The 15,781-nt window shown below is 30.3% G+C and overlaps 2 protein-coding genes and 1 non-coding gene across 3 annotated transcripts in view; 1 reads left to right on the top strand and 2 right to left on the bottom strand.

Moving 5' to 3' along the window:
* LOC133834213 (uncharacterized) overlaps positions 1–12,096 on the bottom strand; it is a 26,637-nt gene extending 14,541 nt beyond the window's left edge. Inside the window, exon 1 of the mRNA XM_062263743.1 lies at positions 11,966–12,096. The gene's annotated coding sequence lies outside the window, so the exon portion shown is untranslated. The remainder of the gene's footprint in view (positions 1–11,965) is intronic.
* LOC133780898 (small nucleolar RNA R71) lies at positions 5,272–5,378 on the top strand. The gene has a single exon (XR_009869705.1). It is a non-coding gene; the product is annotated as a small nucleolar RNA R71 (small nucleolar RNA).
* On the bottom strand, positions 11,830–15,781 carry LOC133777792 (uncharacterized). Its single transcript, XM_062217533.1, has 7 exons — positions 15,538–15,781; positions 15,325–15,426; positions 15,036–15,075; positions 14,805–14,920; positions 12,859–13,047; positions 12,327–12,469; positions 11,830–12,177 (listed from the first exon to the last, which is right to left on the bottom strand). The coding sequence occupies exons 1-7, from the start codon at positions 15,585–15,587 to the stop codon at positions 11,996–11,998; spliced, it is 822 nt and encodes a 273-aa protein (XP_062073517.1). The 5' UTR covers positions 15,588–15,781; the 3' UTR covers positions 11,830–11,995.

Here is a 15,781-nt window from a genome sequence, read left to right as displayed (position 1 = left end):
AAAATTATTCATATTTTTAAGAGAATTAATTTCAAACTCAATCAGAATTTTTATCATTGAAAATGAAAAATATCACCAAATTTTTTTTTTTTTTTGTAAATAATTTTTTTATTTTTTATTTTTTTTTTGAATTTTTATGAAAATGAACAAATAAAAAAAAAAAAAAATTAACAAAACCACAACATATAAATAAATAAAAAAAAAATTCAAACAAACATTTTTTTTCTTTTCAAACAAGCATACATAAAATAAAACACAAAACATTAAAAACAATGCAAAGCAAACATAAATAAAACACAAAACAAACACAATAAAACTCGATACCCCCAAACTTAATTTAAGCATTGTCCTCAATGTGTCAAAATATAAATATAAATTAAAATTGACAAGAGTGTAAAGTTTAGAATGGTCGTACCTCGATATTGTGCATTGCGAAGATAGAACAAGATAGAACAGGATACAACTAACAAAAATTAAATCGCACATAAAACAACAATACAAATAAAACACAAGTTATCAAGATCACACAGGAATCAAAGAGCATGGTAAACAGGGTCCTCAAGGAGTATCTCATCCACTTCATCAGTTTTTAATTCCAAAAATGGTTTTAATTTTTGTCCATTAACTTTAAATATATTACCATTTTTAGGATTTTCAATTTCAATAGCTCCATGTGAAAAAACAATACGAACAATGTAAGGACCAGACCACCTAGAGCGTAACTTTCCCGGGAATAAATGCAAACGAGAGTTGTATAAAAGGACTTTCTGACCTGGATAAAAATCTTTTCTCAAAATATTTTTATCATGGTAAAATTTCATGCGATCCTTATACTTTTTTGAATAGTCATATGCATCATTCCTAATTTCGTCTAGTTCATTGAGTTGAAGCTTTCGTTTCTCACCTGCTTTGTCTAAAGAAAAATTTAACTGCTTAATTGCCCAGAAGGCTCTATGTTCTAACTCAACAGGTAAATGGCACGCCTTCCCATACACAAGTCTGTAGGGTGACATGCCAATGGGCGTTTTGTACGCGGTACGATACGCCCATAATGCATCAATGAGTCTTAAGGACCAATCTTTCCTAGTTTGATTCACAGTTTTTTCTAAAATGTGCTTAACTTCCCTATTAGACACTTCAACTTGACCATTAGTTTGTGGGTGATATGGTGTTGAGACTTTATGTGTAATGCCATATTGTTTCATTAAATGTTCAAATGGCTTATTACAAAAGTGAGTACCGTTATCACTAATTATAGCACGTGGTGAACCAAAACGGGAAAATATATTTTCTTTCAAAAAACGAAGCACAACTTTGTGGTCATTAGTGTGGCATGCAATAGCTTCAACCCATTTAGATACATAATCGACTCCAACAAGAATATAAAGATTACCAAAAGAGTTAGGAAATGGTCCCATAAAATCAATGCCCCAAACATCAAATATGTCAATAATAAGAATAGGATTTAAAGGCATCATGTTTCTTTTAGTTAAACTTCCTAACTTTTGGCAACGTTCACAAGCTTTACAATAAACATATGTATCATGAAAGATAGTAGGCCAATAAAAACCACATTGTAAAACTTTAGCAGCTGTTTTCTTACCACTAAAATGTCCTCCACATGCATGATCATGACAAAAAGATATGATTTTAGACTGATCACAGTTTGGAATGCATCTTCTAATTATTTGATCAGGGCAGTATTTAAACAAGTAAGGATCATCCCAAATAAAGTTTTTCACCTCAGAATAAAATTTAGATTTATCATGCTTAGACCAATGAGATGGTATTTCTTTAGTGACCAAATAATTAACAATATCAGCATACCAAGGTAATGAAGAAATATGCATTAATTGTTCATCAGGAAAAGTTTCAGTGATAGGAGTGGAATCATGTATAGTTTCAACAACTAGTCTAGATAAATGATCAGCAACAACATTTTCAGATCCTTTTTTATCACGTATTTCTAAGTCGAATTCTTGTAAAAGCAGGATCCAACGGATCAAACGAGACTTAGCATCTTTTTTCGATAAGAGATATTTTAATGCAGCATGATCAGAATAGACAATAATTTTAGATCCTAACAAATAAGATCTAAATTTCTCCAATGCAAAAACAACAGCAAGCAATTCTTTTTCGGTTGTGGAGTAATTTAATTGAGCATCATTTAAAGTTTTGCTAGCATAGTAAATTACATGAGGTATTTTTTCAAGTCTTTGTCCTAAGACAGCACCTATAGCATAATCAGAAGCATCACACATTATTTCAAAAGGTATTTTCCAATCAGGAGGTCGAATAATGGGTGCAGTAGTCAACAAATTTTTTAATTTTTCAAAGGCAACATGGCAATTACTATCAAAGACAAAAGCATTTTCTTTTCCAAGTAAATGGCATAAAGGCCGAGAAATTTTGCTAAAGTCTTTTATAAATCTTCTATAAAAACCGGCATGGCCTAAGAATGATCTAATTTCTTTCACAGTTTTAGGTGGGGGAAGTTTTGAAATAAGGTCAACTTTAGCTTTATCAACTTCTATTCCATTAGATGAGATTACATGACCTAAAACAATTCCTTTTTTAACCATAAAATGACATTTTTCCCAGTTAAGCACAAGGTTTTTCTCTTTGCAACGAATTAAAACAAGTGAAAGATGGTGCAAACATTCATCAAAAGAGGAACCAAACATAGAAAAATCATCCATAAATACTTCAAGAAATCTTTCAACCATGTCAGAAAAAATCGAAATCATACATCTTTGAAAAGTCGCAGGTGCATTACATAATCCAAAGGGCATGCGACGATATGCAAAAGTTCCAAAAGGGCATGTAAAAGTAGTCTTTTCTTGATCTTCTGGGGCGATGGAGATTTGGTTATACCCCGAATACCCATCAAGAAAACAATAATATGCATGGCCAGCTAATCGTTCAAGCATTTGATCAATAAAAGGCAATGGAAAATGGTCTTTTCTAGTAACATTATTCAACTTTCTATAATCTATGCACACTCTCCACCCTGTTTGTACTCTAGTAGGGATTAATTCATTTTTCTCATTTTCAACAACTGTGATCCCAGACTTCTTAGGCACAACTTGAACTGGACTAACCCATTGACTATCAGAAATAGGGTAAATGATACCTACGTCTAACAATTTTATGACCTCTTCTCTAACTACTTCTTTCATATTTGGATTTAATCTTCTTTGACATTCCCGAGAGGTTTTAGCATTCTCTTCTAGATGGATTCTATGCATACATATGGATGGGCTAATTCCTTTAATGTCTCCAATGGTCCAACCTATGGCTTCTTTATGTTTTCTAAGGACATCTAACAATTTACCTTCTTGTTCTTTATCTAAAGCGGATGCTATGATAACAGGTAAGGTTTCAGACTCTCCTAGAAAAGCATATTTTAAATTTTCTGGCAAAGGTTTAAGGTCTAACTTTGGAGACTCAGAAATTGATTGAACATGACCTAAGGGTGAAAAAGGTTCAACTTTGGTTTCATTTAAGGGTATAGGCTCTACCAAAGAATTCACATCATCATTAGAGTCATCAACATGCAAGTTCATACCAAAGTATTTTTCACAAAAATCAAATAAGTCATTTCCATCATTTTCACAAATACTATCTATCATGTTAACTTCATGCACTTCTTCACACTCAACAGATTTAACCACATTAAAAACATTCAATTCAACAGTCATATTTCCAAAAGATAATTTCAAAACACCATTACGACAATTTATGATTGCATTAGAAGTAGCTAAGAATGGTCTACCTAAAATGATAGGAATTTGAGCATGCATATTTTCCACAGGTTGAGTATCAAGAACAATGAAGTCAACAGGAAAATAAAATTTATCAACTTTTATCAAAACATCCTCTATAATGCCTCTAGGAATTTTTACAGAACGATCGGCTAATTGAAGAGTTATAGAGGTAGGTTTTAGCTCACCAAGACCAAGTTGCTTATAAACAGAATAAGGCAATAAATTTACACTAGCACCCAAATCAAGTAAAGCTTTGTTAATAAAATGATCACCAATAATGCATGAAATTGTGGGACACCCAGGATCTTTATATTTAACAAGACTCTTATATTGAATAATGGAACTAGCTTGTTCAGTTAAAAACGCCTTTTTAGGAACATTAGTGTTTCTTTTAACAGTACAAAGATCCTTTAAAAATTTAGAGTAGGCAGGAATTTGTTTAATGGCATCTAAGAAAGGGATATTGATACTAACTTGTTTAAAAACTTCTAAGATGTCATTATATTGGCTGCCTTTTTTAATTGGAAGTAATCTTTGTGGGAATGGGGCTTTTGGAATGAAAGGATGGATTGGAGTTTCTTTGTTTGATGAGTCATTGAGATTAGAACTAGGAGGCTGACTCTTTTCTTTTTCTTTTTCATTTTCAACCTCGGGTATGTAATCGGGTTTGACAATTTTCTTTCCAGACCTAAGAGTTGAAATTGATTTGACTTCTCCATTATGACTAGACTTTCCTATCTCATATTGACCTTTTGGATTAGGGATAGGTTGACTAGGGAATGTTCCTTTTTCTCTATCAGCTAAAGCAGTGGCAAGTTGTCCTACTTGTGTCTCGAGTTTGGTAATAGATTGAGATTGATTTTGTAGGATTTGTTGGGTAGATTGCATAAATTGTTGTAAAGTATCTTCTAAGGAAGGTTTTCTTTGTTGCGGATATGGTTGATTTTGTGGGGCATGAGCTTGGTTTTGTGTGTTGTATTGGTGCCCTTGATTCATTTGGGGTTGGTTTTGTCTCCATGAAAAGTTCGGATGGTTTCTCCAATTTGGATTGTAGGTGGACGAAAATGGGCTATCATTTGGTTTCCCATAAGTATGAAGTGCATTGGCCTCCTCAGAAAAGGCTTCTTGGTAGGAAGGGCATGATTGGGCATTATGGCAAGGACTAGAACATATAGAACAAACATCTTTTCTAGGTTGAATTGGAGAGTTTATAGTTTGGCTTATGGCTAAAGCTTCTACTTTTCTCGCTAATTTATCTAAGGATGTTCTTAAGTCTAATTCTTCTTTTACTTCATACCTTCCTCCTCTTTTTGGTGAATTAGTTGACCTAGACCTAGGATCAAAATAATTCCATTGTTGTGAATTGACAGATAAATCTTCAAGGGCGTCCCACGCCTCTTGTCCTTGAAATTTTAAAAATTTTCCAGTATGCATAGATTGAATCATTTGACGATTAGAGGGAGTCAAACCATCATAAAAATATTTTACAAGTCTCCATTTTTCAAAACCATGATGAGGACATTTTAATAATAAATCTTTAAATCTTTCCCAACATTCATAAAACTCTTCATTATCTTTTTGAAAAAACTCGGAGATTTCTCTCCTTAGACTATCAGTTTTAGACATAGGAAAAAATTTCAGTAAGAATTTATTATAAAGTTGATCCCATGTAGTTATAGACCCCGTGGGAAGGGAATTTAACCAGGCTTTTGATTTGTCTTTTAATGAAAAAGGGAACAATCTTAGTTTGACCGACTCATCAGAAAAATTTTGAAATTTAAATGTTGAGCAAATTTCTAAGAAATCTTTGACATGCATGTAAGGATCCTCTCTATCTAACCCATAAAAAGATGGCAATAATTGAATGATTGCGGGTTTAAGCTCAAAATGAGTAGCAGAAGTAGTAGGTAAAACAATGCATGAAGGAGCATTAGATGAAATAGGTGCAAAATATTCAAGCAAAGTTTTTTCAGGCACAACATTTTCATCAACAATATTAGCAATAGGTTCCATGATGCTCAAATTTTTACTAACACTTTCAATTTCAAACAAAGATAAACGTCTTTTTACTAATCGTTTTTTAGAGTTACGTTCCCAATGATGCATACAATTTTTCACAAACAAGGCAACAAGGATAATCTCAAACAAACAATTTTCTGATGTGGAAGATCAGTTAAAACCGCAACCACAGAGCATACTTAGAATTTTTAGAGATTTCACAACAATATAATTCTTATGGTTTACTTGTCCCCAGGCCTATTTGATTCCACTTACTCGCGCACTACTAACAACTCCCCGAGGTTAATTAGTAGAGGCGGATGGGAATTTTGGTCAAATTTCCTTTAAGCAAGAATTGCTTATGGTGAAAGGACAAGATTTAGGTTTTTTTTTTTTTTTTTTTTTTCAAGTATTTTTCACAATATTACGCTAAAATATTAAAGAAGACAAAGAAAAATAAGGCAAAAATTAAATAAGACTAAAATTTAAGCAAGAGTAGGGAGGCATAGCATGCCATCAACCATAACAAAATTAAGGTAAAAACTAGGAGGCACAAGTGCCATCAACTTAAACATAAGATAGAGGACTAGGAGGCAAAAATTGCCATCAACTAGCTAGGAGGCAAAATTGCCATCAACTAGTAATTTGCGGAAATTAAATAAAATAAAAATTACAACAATATAAATAAAGAAAATTACAACAAATGTCAAGAGGCACAAGTGCCATCAATTAACAAAGATATAAAAGAAATAAAATTACAACAAAATTATAACAAAATTAGGAGGCACAAGTGCCATCGACTATAAAAATTAAAAGGATAGATAGGAGGCACAAGTGCCGTCAACTAAAAAAAAAAACAATAAATATAAATATAAGTATATATTTTTTTTTATGGGTGGTTGAACCGTCCCAAATTTCTTTTTATCTTTTTTTTTTTTTTAAGATTTTATAGATATATATTTTTTTGTTTTTTTTTTTTAAGTGTAAAAAAAATTAAAATAACTAGTAGAAGAATTCACTAACCTTGAGATAAATTCGTTTCTTTTCTCTTGCAACTCCCCGGCAATGGCGCCAAAAACTTGATGGACCCAAAACGGGTATGTTTAAAAATTTATATATCGCAAGCGCACGAATCGTCCATATAGAATAGTGATCGTAAGCAAGGATGTCGAACCCAAAGGAGTTGTCTAAAATCGAAAATGAAACTATTTTAAATCAAAAGTAATAAATTCTAACCTAGTTCCAAATATTGATGAGTTTTAATAGTATGAACATAAAATGAAATATTGAAAAATAAAGCTTTTTAAGATAATGAAAATAAACCAATAATGAGTTGAAAATAAGTATTAAAAGAAAAGATTATTAAGATACTAGAATCCACAAAATGTAAGTTTAATAATATTTATTAGTATATTGATTCCCAAGTTTTAGTGATAGTTAAAATAATTTAAACTATCATTTTCCAAAAATATTTATAATTTTAAGCACAATTTTCTTATAAAAAGATAGGATTTTTCTTCACTTTTCAAAATTATAATTTCAAAGCATTTAGTGTAAATCAATCTAATGAAATAGCAAATAAATCAATGAACATTATTTATAAGGCAAAACATAATATTTTTGTTCTAAGCATGGATGTGTACAATTTAATGACACATCTTACACAAAGAATATTATGTTTATGCACTAATGAAGAACAAAGTGTAAAAATGTTCTAACAATCTAAAATACAAGATATTTAAGATGAAAGAAATATATGAAGAAGAAAAATCCATAGACTTTGTTGCATTACAAGGGAAATCAACATACAACATAAATATTACCTAGTTACAAGTTGCTTCATCATGATCTTAATAATCTTATGAAAAAGATTAGAAGCACATAACTAGAATAGAAATTACAAAATAAATGACATACATACTTGCAAAATGCTCTTGAAAAACCCAAATGGAAGAGAGAATGGTAGAGAGAAAATGAGAGAAAAAGATGGTAACCAAAAAATTAAGCACCCCAAAAATGGTCTTGAAAGTCCATATTTATAGCCAAAGTGAGTTTATTAAAATAATCAATTTAAATTAATTAAATTGATTAGATTAATTAAATAAAATAAATATGGTATGTAGAGGTAAATTATAGGGTGTAATGATGATGTTGTGGTGAAAATGTGTAGGAAAAAGGGTAAAAAGTTGGCATTTTTGTCATAGGGGACAAAGGGACAAAATGCATTTTTGTTGGGCTCAATAAGGGAAATGGCAGCAATGTGGTGGTTGGGTGTTGGAGGGGGGGCCACGGGTTGGGCCTAGAGTGGGCCTCACGTGGTTGGGCTTTTGGAGAAACACCATTTTTCTTGTTACTTTCTTTCAAAATTACCATCTTTCCTTTGATTTTCTTGCTTTTCAATGGCAATAATTTTCCTACACAATAAATTATAAACTAAATTAAAATTAAATATTTTCATTAATAAAATATATCATATAACTCCCATGAAAACATTAATTAAAATTTAATTTACATAACATTTAATTTCAATAAAATCATATTTTTAGCATTCAAACTAACAATACTAATTTTAAATAATTAAACTACAACATATTATAATAACATATCTATAAAAACATATAAAAATCTAGAAAACTACAATAAGACTAATAAATTAAAAATTACATAAAAACTTAATAAGTTAATTAAAAACTCATGAACTAAGCAACAATTAGCATGTAAAACATGGTAAAATAACTCTATTTTGTAGAGTTATCACTTTCTATAATATATTATACAAAAAAAAAGACACTGTTAATTAAAAATAATAATTTTTTGGTGATAGAAAACTTGAATCATATTTTTTAATTTTATATTTTCAATTCAAAATAAAATTAACATGCAAATGGCAATTTTTGTTGATAGTTTTTAAAACAAATAAGCCACACATATGTATAATTATATTTCTATAAAAATACAATATACACATGTAAATGATAATTGAATAATTCTCTTCCATAGATCTATAACAATTTAGTCATCAATTTATAATTATATTATTTAAAAGGATATTATTATTATAATATTTGGTGTGCTAATAAATTTTCTTTTATTTTTAAAGATAGAGAATCAAATTTTGGTAATTATGGATTATTCATATTAACTTTAAATACAATACAAATTAATGGTTAATTTACCCATCTCTTAAACAATTCATGATTCTCATTCATTTCTTGTTTCTTTTTTAGCTAAATTCATTTCTTGTTTCTTTTTTAGCTAAAGTGATAGTTACAACTCTTTTCCCATTCACCAAGTAACATACATTCTTTTTTTTTTCTTTTAATCTTTTGTACTTTATTCTTAACTTGCAGTAGATAAATTATGATTCTATTTTCTCATCAAAAGCAATAATATATACTTCAAATTCCTTTTTTTTTTCTTTTGTGTTAAAACCTCATATTATGGATTTTTTGTTTTGCTTCTCAACGACGAAGAAGACCATCTTTTTCAAAATCTCTTTATTATTAAAGAAGATAGAAATCATTATTATTCTTATAAGCGTCAATAACATTTCATAAAGAAGTAAGTAGGTATGTATAAATTATGTGAAAGGAAAAATACAAGTTTGACTTCTGTGTTTTACCCGAATACTCAATCGGTCCTTATGTTTTGTTAAATGACATTTCATACCTATTGTTTTACAAAATTGATCAAAATAGTACATTGTTCTGATTTTGGTCAAACTTATTTTAAATATGACCAAAATGTTGTGAGGTTTTATTAATTAATGATATAATTTAATAATTAAAAATATATTTTAAATAAAAAAGATTAAGAAAAGAGGTTATGTTTCCAAGGATATGTTATTGATGCTTTTTGGTGTGTGTTGTGTGAATTGTTTTCTCTCTTTCTAGATTTTCTATTTTGTTGTACTATATGAAATTTTTGTTATATGTATGGTTTGATATTTAAGGAAGAAGAACAAACAAAGGGTTTTGAGCTTTGATTTTGAAATGGGGTGTGTGATATCTGGGTTTGATTTTAAAATATGATGATAAATCTAGGGTTTGATTTTGTTGTACTTTAATTTTGATTTTGAAATCTGAATTTGGTTTTCTGGAGTTGCAGGTCATGTTCTTAAGTTCATATAGACATGATTGTGTACGATTTTAAATTTGAATTTTGTTGATGTTTTGAATTTCTAGGTTATATGTTTATGAACTATGGATTCATTAATTCTAATTTGTAATTTTTATGTTTCATGATTATGGATGAATAAGATTTTGGAATAATTTAGGGATGAATGTTGAGGGAAATGAAAAAAAAAAGGTTTAAATATTCTATTTATTTTTTGTTTAGAATTAGTTTTATTTTGTTTTCATTTAGGATTTAAGATTAATTTTGGTTAGATTTAGATTTAAAGTAGTTTTTTAAATTATTTTTTGTTATAAAATATATTTTTAATTATATAATGAATTCATTAATTAATAAAATCTGAAGGCATTTTGGTCATATTTAAAATAAATTTTACCAAAATCATGTTCAATGTCTTATTTTAATCTATTTTGCAAAACATAAGATCCAAAATATCATTTAACAAAACATAGTAGTCAATCGAGTATTCGGAAAAAATACAAGGTCAAACGAGTATTTTTCCTTATAAAAATGAAAGAATTTTAATTATTTCTTTTTTCAAAGCTAATAATAATATTGATAACCGTGCAATTAATTACTAAGACTCATTTTTTTTGTCTCAAAATTCTCCCTCTTTTTCTTAAATAAATTCTTCAAAACACTCCCATTGGGTGCTCTACTCTATTCTTTAAAATACCTCATCAAAACACACATTTTTCTATTTTACCTCTAAGTTTTACATTATACCATATATCAGTTCTCTATATATTTCTTTACATTATTTAAATATTATATCTTTAAACATATTTTATTACTTAAAGTAAAATAAAATAGTTGAAAAAGAAAAAGAAAAAGAAAATAATAAATATATACTAAATAGAGAGAGAAAAGTTATAAAAAATATTAAAATATTATATAAAGGATATGTAAATATTATGTAAATGTAGATATGGATTAATTGGAGTTTGTGCATAGCTATTATAAATATAGATGTTTTTATGAGTTTTAGCTAAATATTATAAAGAAAGTGTATTATAAAATATATCACAAAAACATACATTTTTATAATTTACCTCAAAACTTTTACATTATACCATACATCTGCTTCTTTACATTATTTATATATTATATTTTTAAAAATATTTTATTCATTTTAAGAAATAAAATAATTAAACATAATAATATCACACTCATATATATACAAAAGTTTATAAAAAAATAATAAAATATTTATAGCTTGATGAATAGTATTTCACTACATATAAAGAAATACTATTTATTTAGGTAAAAAAATATAACTTTACATCATCCAATGGAAGGCTACTTAACTATTTTTTCTCTATATTATAAAGAATAACACATTTTAGCTCATCCAATGTAAGTGTTCTCATGAAATTTAGAAATTTATGACGCTGATATAGAATAGATTATGACTATTCACATGTGAAATTATTCGTTGTGAATTTATAATTGATTTCTGTAAGAATTACTGTGTATTTTCCTTACTGGGCTTAGAAGCTCATTCCTTTATTTTATACTTGCAGAATAAGTTAACCTTAGATGACCGATGGCGAGCAGATTCCCAATAGCAAGACTCGTGTGAATATGTGAAGGCCGTATAACCGTGTGTTATTTTCTTAGGAAATTATGAACTTTATGAAATGTTGCTTAGTTTTAATTTAATTTTATTGTAAAGATTATTTATTTTTCTTAAACCCGGGTTATATTTATTTTAAATTATAAATAAATAAGACAACACTTTTTACGATTTCGTACGTTTATTTATCAACATCTTTATTTTTTACAATTAAAGCTAGAATTTAAGGTGTTACATTTTCTTAAATAAATCCTTCATGAAATTTAGAAATTTAAATTCTCATTTATGAATTAATAATAAAATAATTATTTTTTCCACATATATCCTTTATAAATTATTATACTTATAAAATACTCATTACTATAATATGCATGGTTGTTATCTTCATATTTTGAGATCTCTCTGCCTCTAATATGAAATTAATTTGTCATATCCATATGTACAAATAGTCTGACATTTTTGGGTATAGATGAGGGAACGGAGTACTTACTTATTCAACATAGCCATTATTACTTAAGGTTCAGGCACTGAGCGAGGTTGAAGTCACTGAAGAGAGTTTGAACTTGCGGACTTTTGTAGAGTTCTGAGGCTGGAAGACAACCTCTGTACTCGACCTCACGCATACCTCCTTCCACTCCGAAGCTGAAGCTCCTTCGCTTCGATAATCCCTAGGCGAGTACAAAACTTGGAGCGTCGAATGCGCTGTGATCTCGAAAGAAAAATGCACATGATGAATTAGAGAAACTGAAGACTCAAAAAAAAGTTGATGGAAATGGATACAAAGGTTAGTGTGTAGATTAGATGTCTCAACCACAGCTAATTTTTATTCAGAAATGGAAATGGATTTTTACCTAATCCAAGCATGCTTGTCTTCTGGATAATCAGACGACTGACTTTCGATCTTTTGATATTTCTCAAGGCATGGAGATCTTCTGGCTTTCCCTTGAACTCCAGAAATTCTCCAAGTACATATTTATTGCCTTTGAGCTCCAACCTGTGTGCAAACAAAGTAGTAAAATCTTCCAGTAGTGAAAGCCAGATATCATGGAAACAAATGGACTATATTTGACAACCCCTTTTCTTTAATTTTCTTCAAAATTACATAAGAAACAATAAGCTTTTTTCCCTCAATAAAAATGGCATGTGCTCCTTTCTTTAACAAAGCAATAATAATGACCAGGTAGTTTTAAAGAAGACTGAGAAACTTGTTCAAAGCATAAAAAACTGCAATTGGAAAGCAGTATCTAAATGTCATTTGAAATGACTTCAAAAATAAGGACTTCATACTTAATTCATTAATGTTCAGACAACCAAAGCAACAATCTCTTATACCTTAAAAAGGAAATAAGTATTTATACTTGATAGTATAGATAAGTGACAAACCTATCCCAAATTGGAGCAGTACTGAGAATAAAATTGAGGTTCTGCTGTATAGATTCTTGCATCTCTTTCTTTCCACCTCCAAATGCACCCTTAAGCCAACCAGAAAACATAGGTTTTGTTTCTGGTTTCTGTTGAGTCCACTGGTCATAGGGAATGACTTCTGGTGGAAAAGAGCCTGGCTGAATGGTACTGCAAGAAAAGAAGTTCGGCGAAATTAAAGGGAAGACAAACTAAATGTCACAGATGTTACTATCTACAACTACAATGTGAAACAAACCTACAAAATCACTGAGATAGGCATGTGCAGTGGTTTAGTGTCTAACTTAAAATGGCCGCATTATAACCCTTTAATTCACTTCGAATACAAAATAATTATGTTTTCATTGTGGCAATGCACTTTCTAAATTATGCTAGATATCATTCTGATTGACCCCATGTAGGGATCCTCAATTCAATAGCCATAACAATAGGTAGAAACATAGAGACATTGAGGGTCAAAGAAAATGGAAAATTGGCCAATCTGATAAGTGTTGTTTAATTGAACATATTGATGAGAACATACTAGAACAAAAGAACCATGAGGTATTTGCATGACCTCAACTCTCCCTAAGGCAATAGTTAAATTATTTATCATGATGCTCCCTCATTTTTCTAACTCGCCTATACATACTACTCAATTACTTTATTCTAGCTCATCCACTACCCCTCACTACAATAACCTATACACTATCAATATCCAGGGTCTATCACATTCACTGTTGCAGTCTCCTGCTTTGTGCTTTGTACTTTGAGATAAGAGCTCAATTGAACAAATTTAACATTGTTTGAAGGTTGTGTTGTGGGGACTTGGCTTCTGAAGTGAGTGTGGCAATCCTAACAAATCAAATATCTTGGGGCCAGTAGTTCAAAAAGTGTAAAAACTTAGATGGGCGGGAACCAGTGGGTCATCATAGAGGTGGAGACTTACCTTGATACAGTTTGTACTAACTTCTATCCCCATATGTGAATATGGCTGTTAGAGGTCCTTTATGAAGCCCATGCTATTCCTCTTATTCTCTTTCTTTCTAAGTTGGAAGTGGGAAATGTGTTTAGAGTTAGGTTAAGGGAAGTTTAATGGAGGGGCTTTTCTCCTTTTAAAATCTCTTTCCCTGGTATTTTCTTATCTTGGGGTGATAATATTTCTAAACTTTCTATGTAACACTACTGAGTTTTCCTCATTGTTAAATCTTCTTGAGGGGTTTCAGTTGAGAGTTAAATTAGATGGTAAAAGGGAATGGTCATTGACTCGTCACCTATTGTCTGGATTTTTAAGCCTTCTCTGGGAATTTGGAAGTCTGTGGCACTCAGTAAGGTCAAAACATATTGCTCATGTGATAGGTTGCAAAAGAAATGTCCTATTCTGGCTTTAAGTTATAGTTTCAGCATCCTATGTGAAAGGAACGATGAGAACATAGATCAATTGTTCATGCATTGTTCTATGGCTTTGAGACTTTGGTTCCAGTAAGTCAAAGGAGCTACCAGAGAAGGGTGTTTTGGCCATTTTATAGGAGCTTTGTTGGAGTTGGAGAAGATCTTGTGTTTTTGTAGTCAAGGTTTTCTGAGAGAGAGAGAGAGAGAGAGAACATTTACAGTTGTCTCTCTGTTTTTTTTTTCAAATACCAAATGTAGTGTAATTAAAACAATTTGGTTTAAGTTTTTTTATTTTATTTTCTTGTAGCTAGGTGAAAATCCATAGTCCTCAGCCAAGTTCTTTGCCTCTTTTCTAAAAAAGATTTTTAGTTCCTAATAAACATAGGTACATAAGCACGAACATGTGCACGCATACACATACATAAAAGTAATATGTAAGTTTACGAAATTTAAACACCATAACAAAAGCTACAGATTTATCTGTGAAGTAAAGAAACTAAAGGTCAAATCACGAAACATTCAAACTAATCGCATACCAACATTTCGGATTGGGAAGTATAACTTTGCAAGACAAGTATCCTTCAGGCAAAGCAACTCCTCTTTGTTCAAGATATGATTCAAGAATTGAAGCTTGTTTTCTAGTCTCCTCCACCTAAAAATAAACAATATGAAAGAAACAAGTTGAAGACCAAAATCCAGACAAAAACACTTGGAATCTGTAGATTTGGTTATGCATGCATATCCATGATATTACTTGATCCGTATACATCATTTATTTCCCCATTTGAATCATTAATTTTGCTTTTGCTGTCAAATACCATGAGTATCACATAATTAACTAAACTAAAGTGAACAGCAAACTAAACTAAACCAAAGATAACTTATCCAAGCATATCAAGGGTGCAGCAATAAGCAAAGGCATTCAGAAAGCATTGAGCTAGTTAACAGAGTAGTAGTACAAGGTTATATAATGAGAGTATCGTAGTTGCACTGTTGAGAACATAAAGATGAGGTTTTTATTTATAATTTATAATTTTGGGAAAGAAATTTGCATACCCTTTGGTGAGGAGAACCAGATCGATGTTCTGTCGAGTGCCGGTGTCAGCGTCGGGTATCCGAAGGCCAACATAGGCCTTCCCACCATAAAGCTTTTCAAGTCTGCAAACAAAAACCCAGAAGCAGAAAATTGTAAAGGAAGGGAATTGGTGTTCGAATTGTTGTATATATATATATATATGTATATGTTTACAGAGAGAGAAAGAGAAGTACCGATCGGCGACAGAGAAGAGGGCATTGGAGTCGGAGGTCTCCACCCACATGACCGTACAATCCAAGAAGATGAAGAAGAAGCAAAAGATTGAATATTTGGGAGAACATGATACTATTAAGATTTGAGATATTCAGTACTTGATTGATGAACTCGGATACTTACCACCTAAGCTTCAAACTTAGACTATCAAGCTTAAATTTCTATTTCTTTAAATTATTTTTATTTTCTTTTTTTTTTTATTGT

This window comes from Humulus lupulus, chromosome 5, assembly GCF_963169125.1.
Source record: "Humulus lupulus chromosome 5, drHumLupu1.1, whole genome shotgun sequence".
NCBI classification, from domain to species: domain Eukaryota; kingdom Viridiplantae; phylum Streptophyta; class Magnoliopsida; order Rosales; family Cannabaceae; genus Humulus; species Humulus lupulus.
The sequence above is the reverse complement of the archived record's forward strand: the minus strand, read 5'-3'. Positions and strand labels throughout refer to the sequence as shown.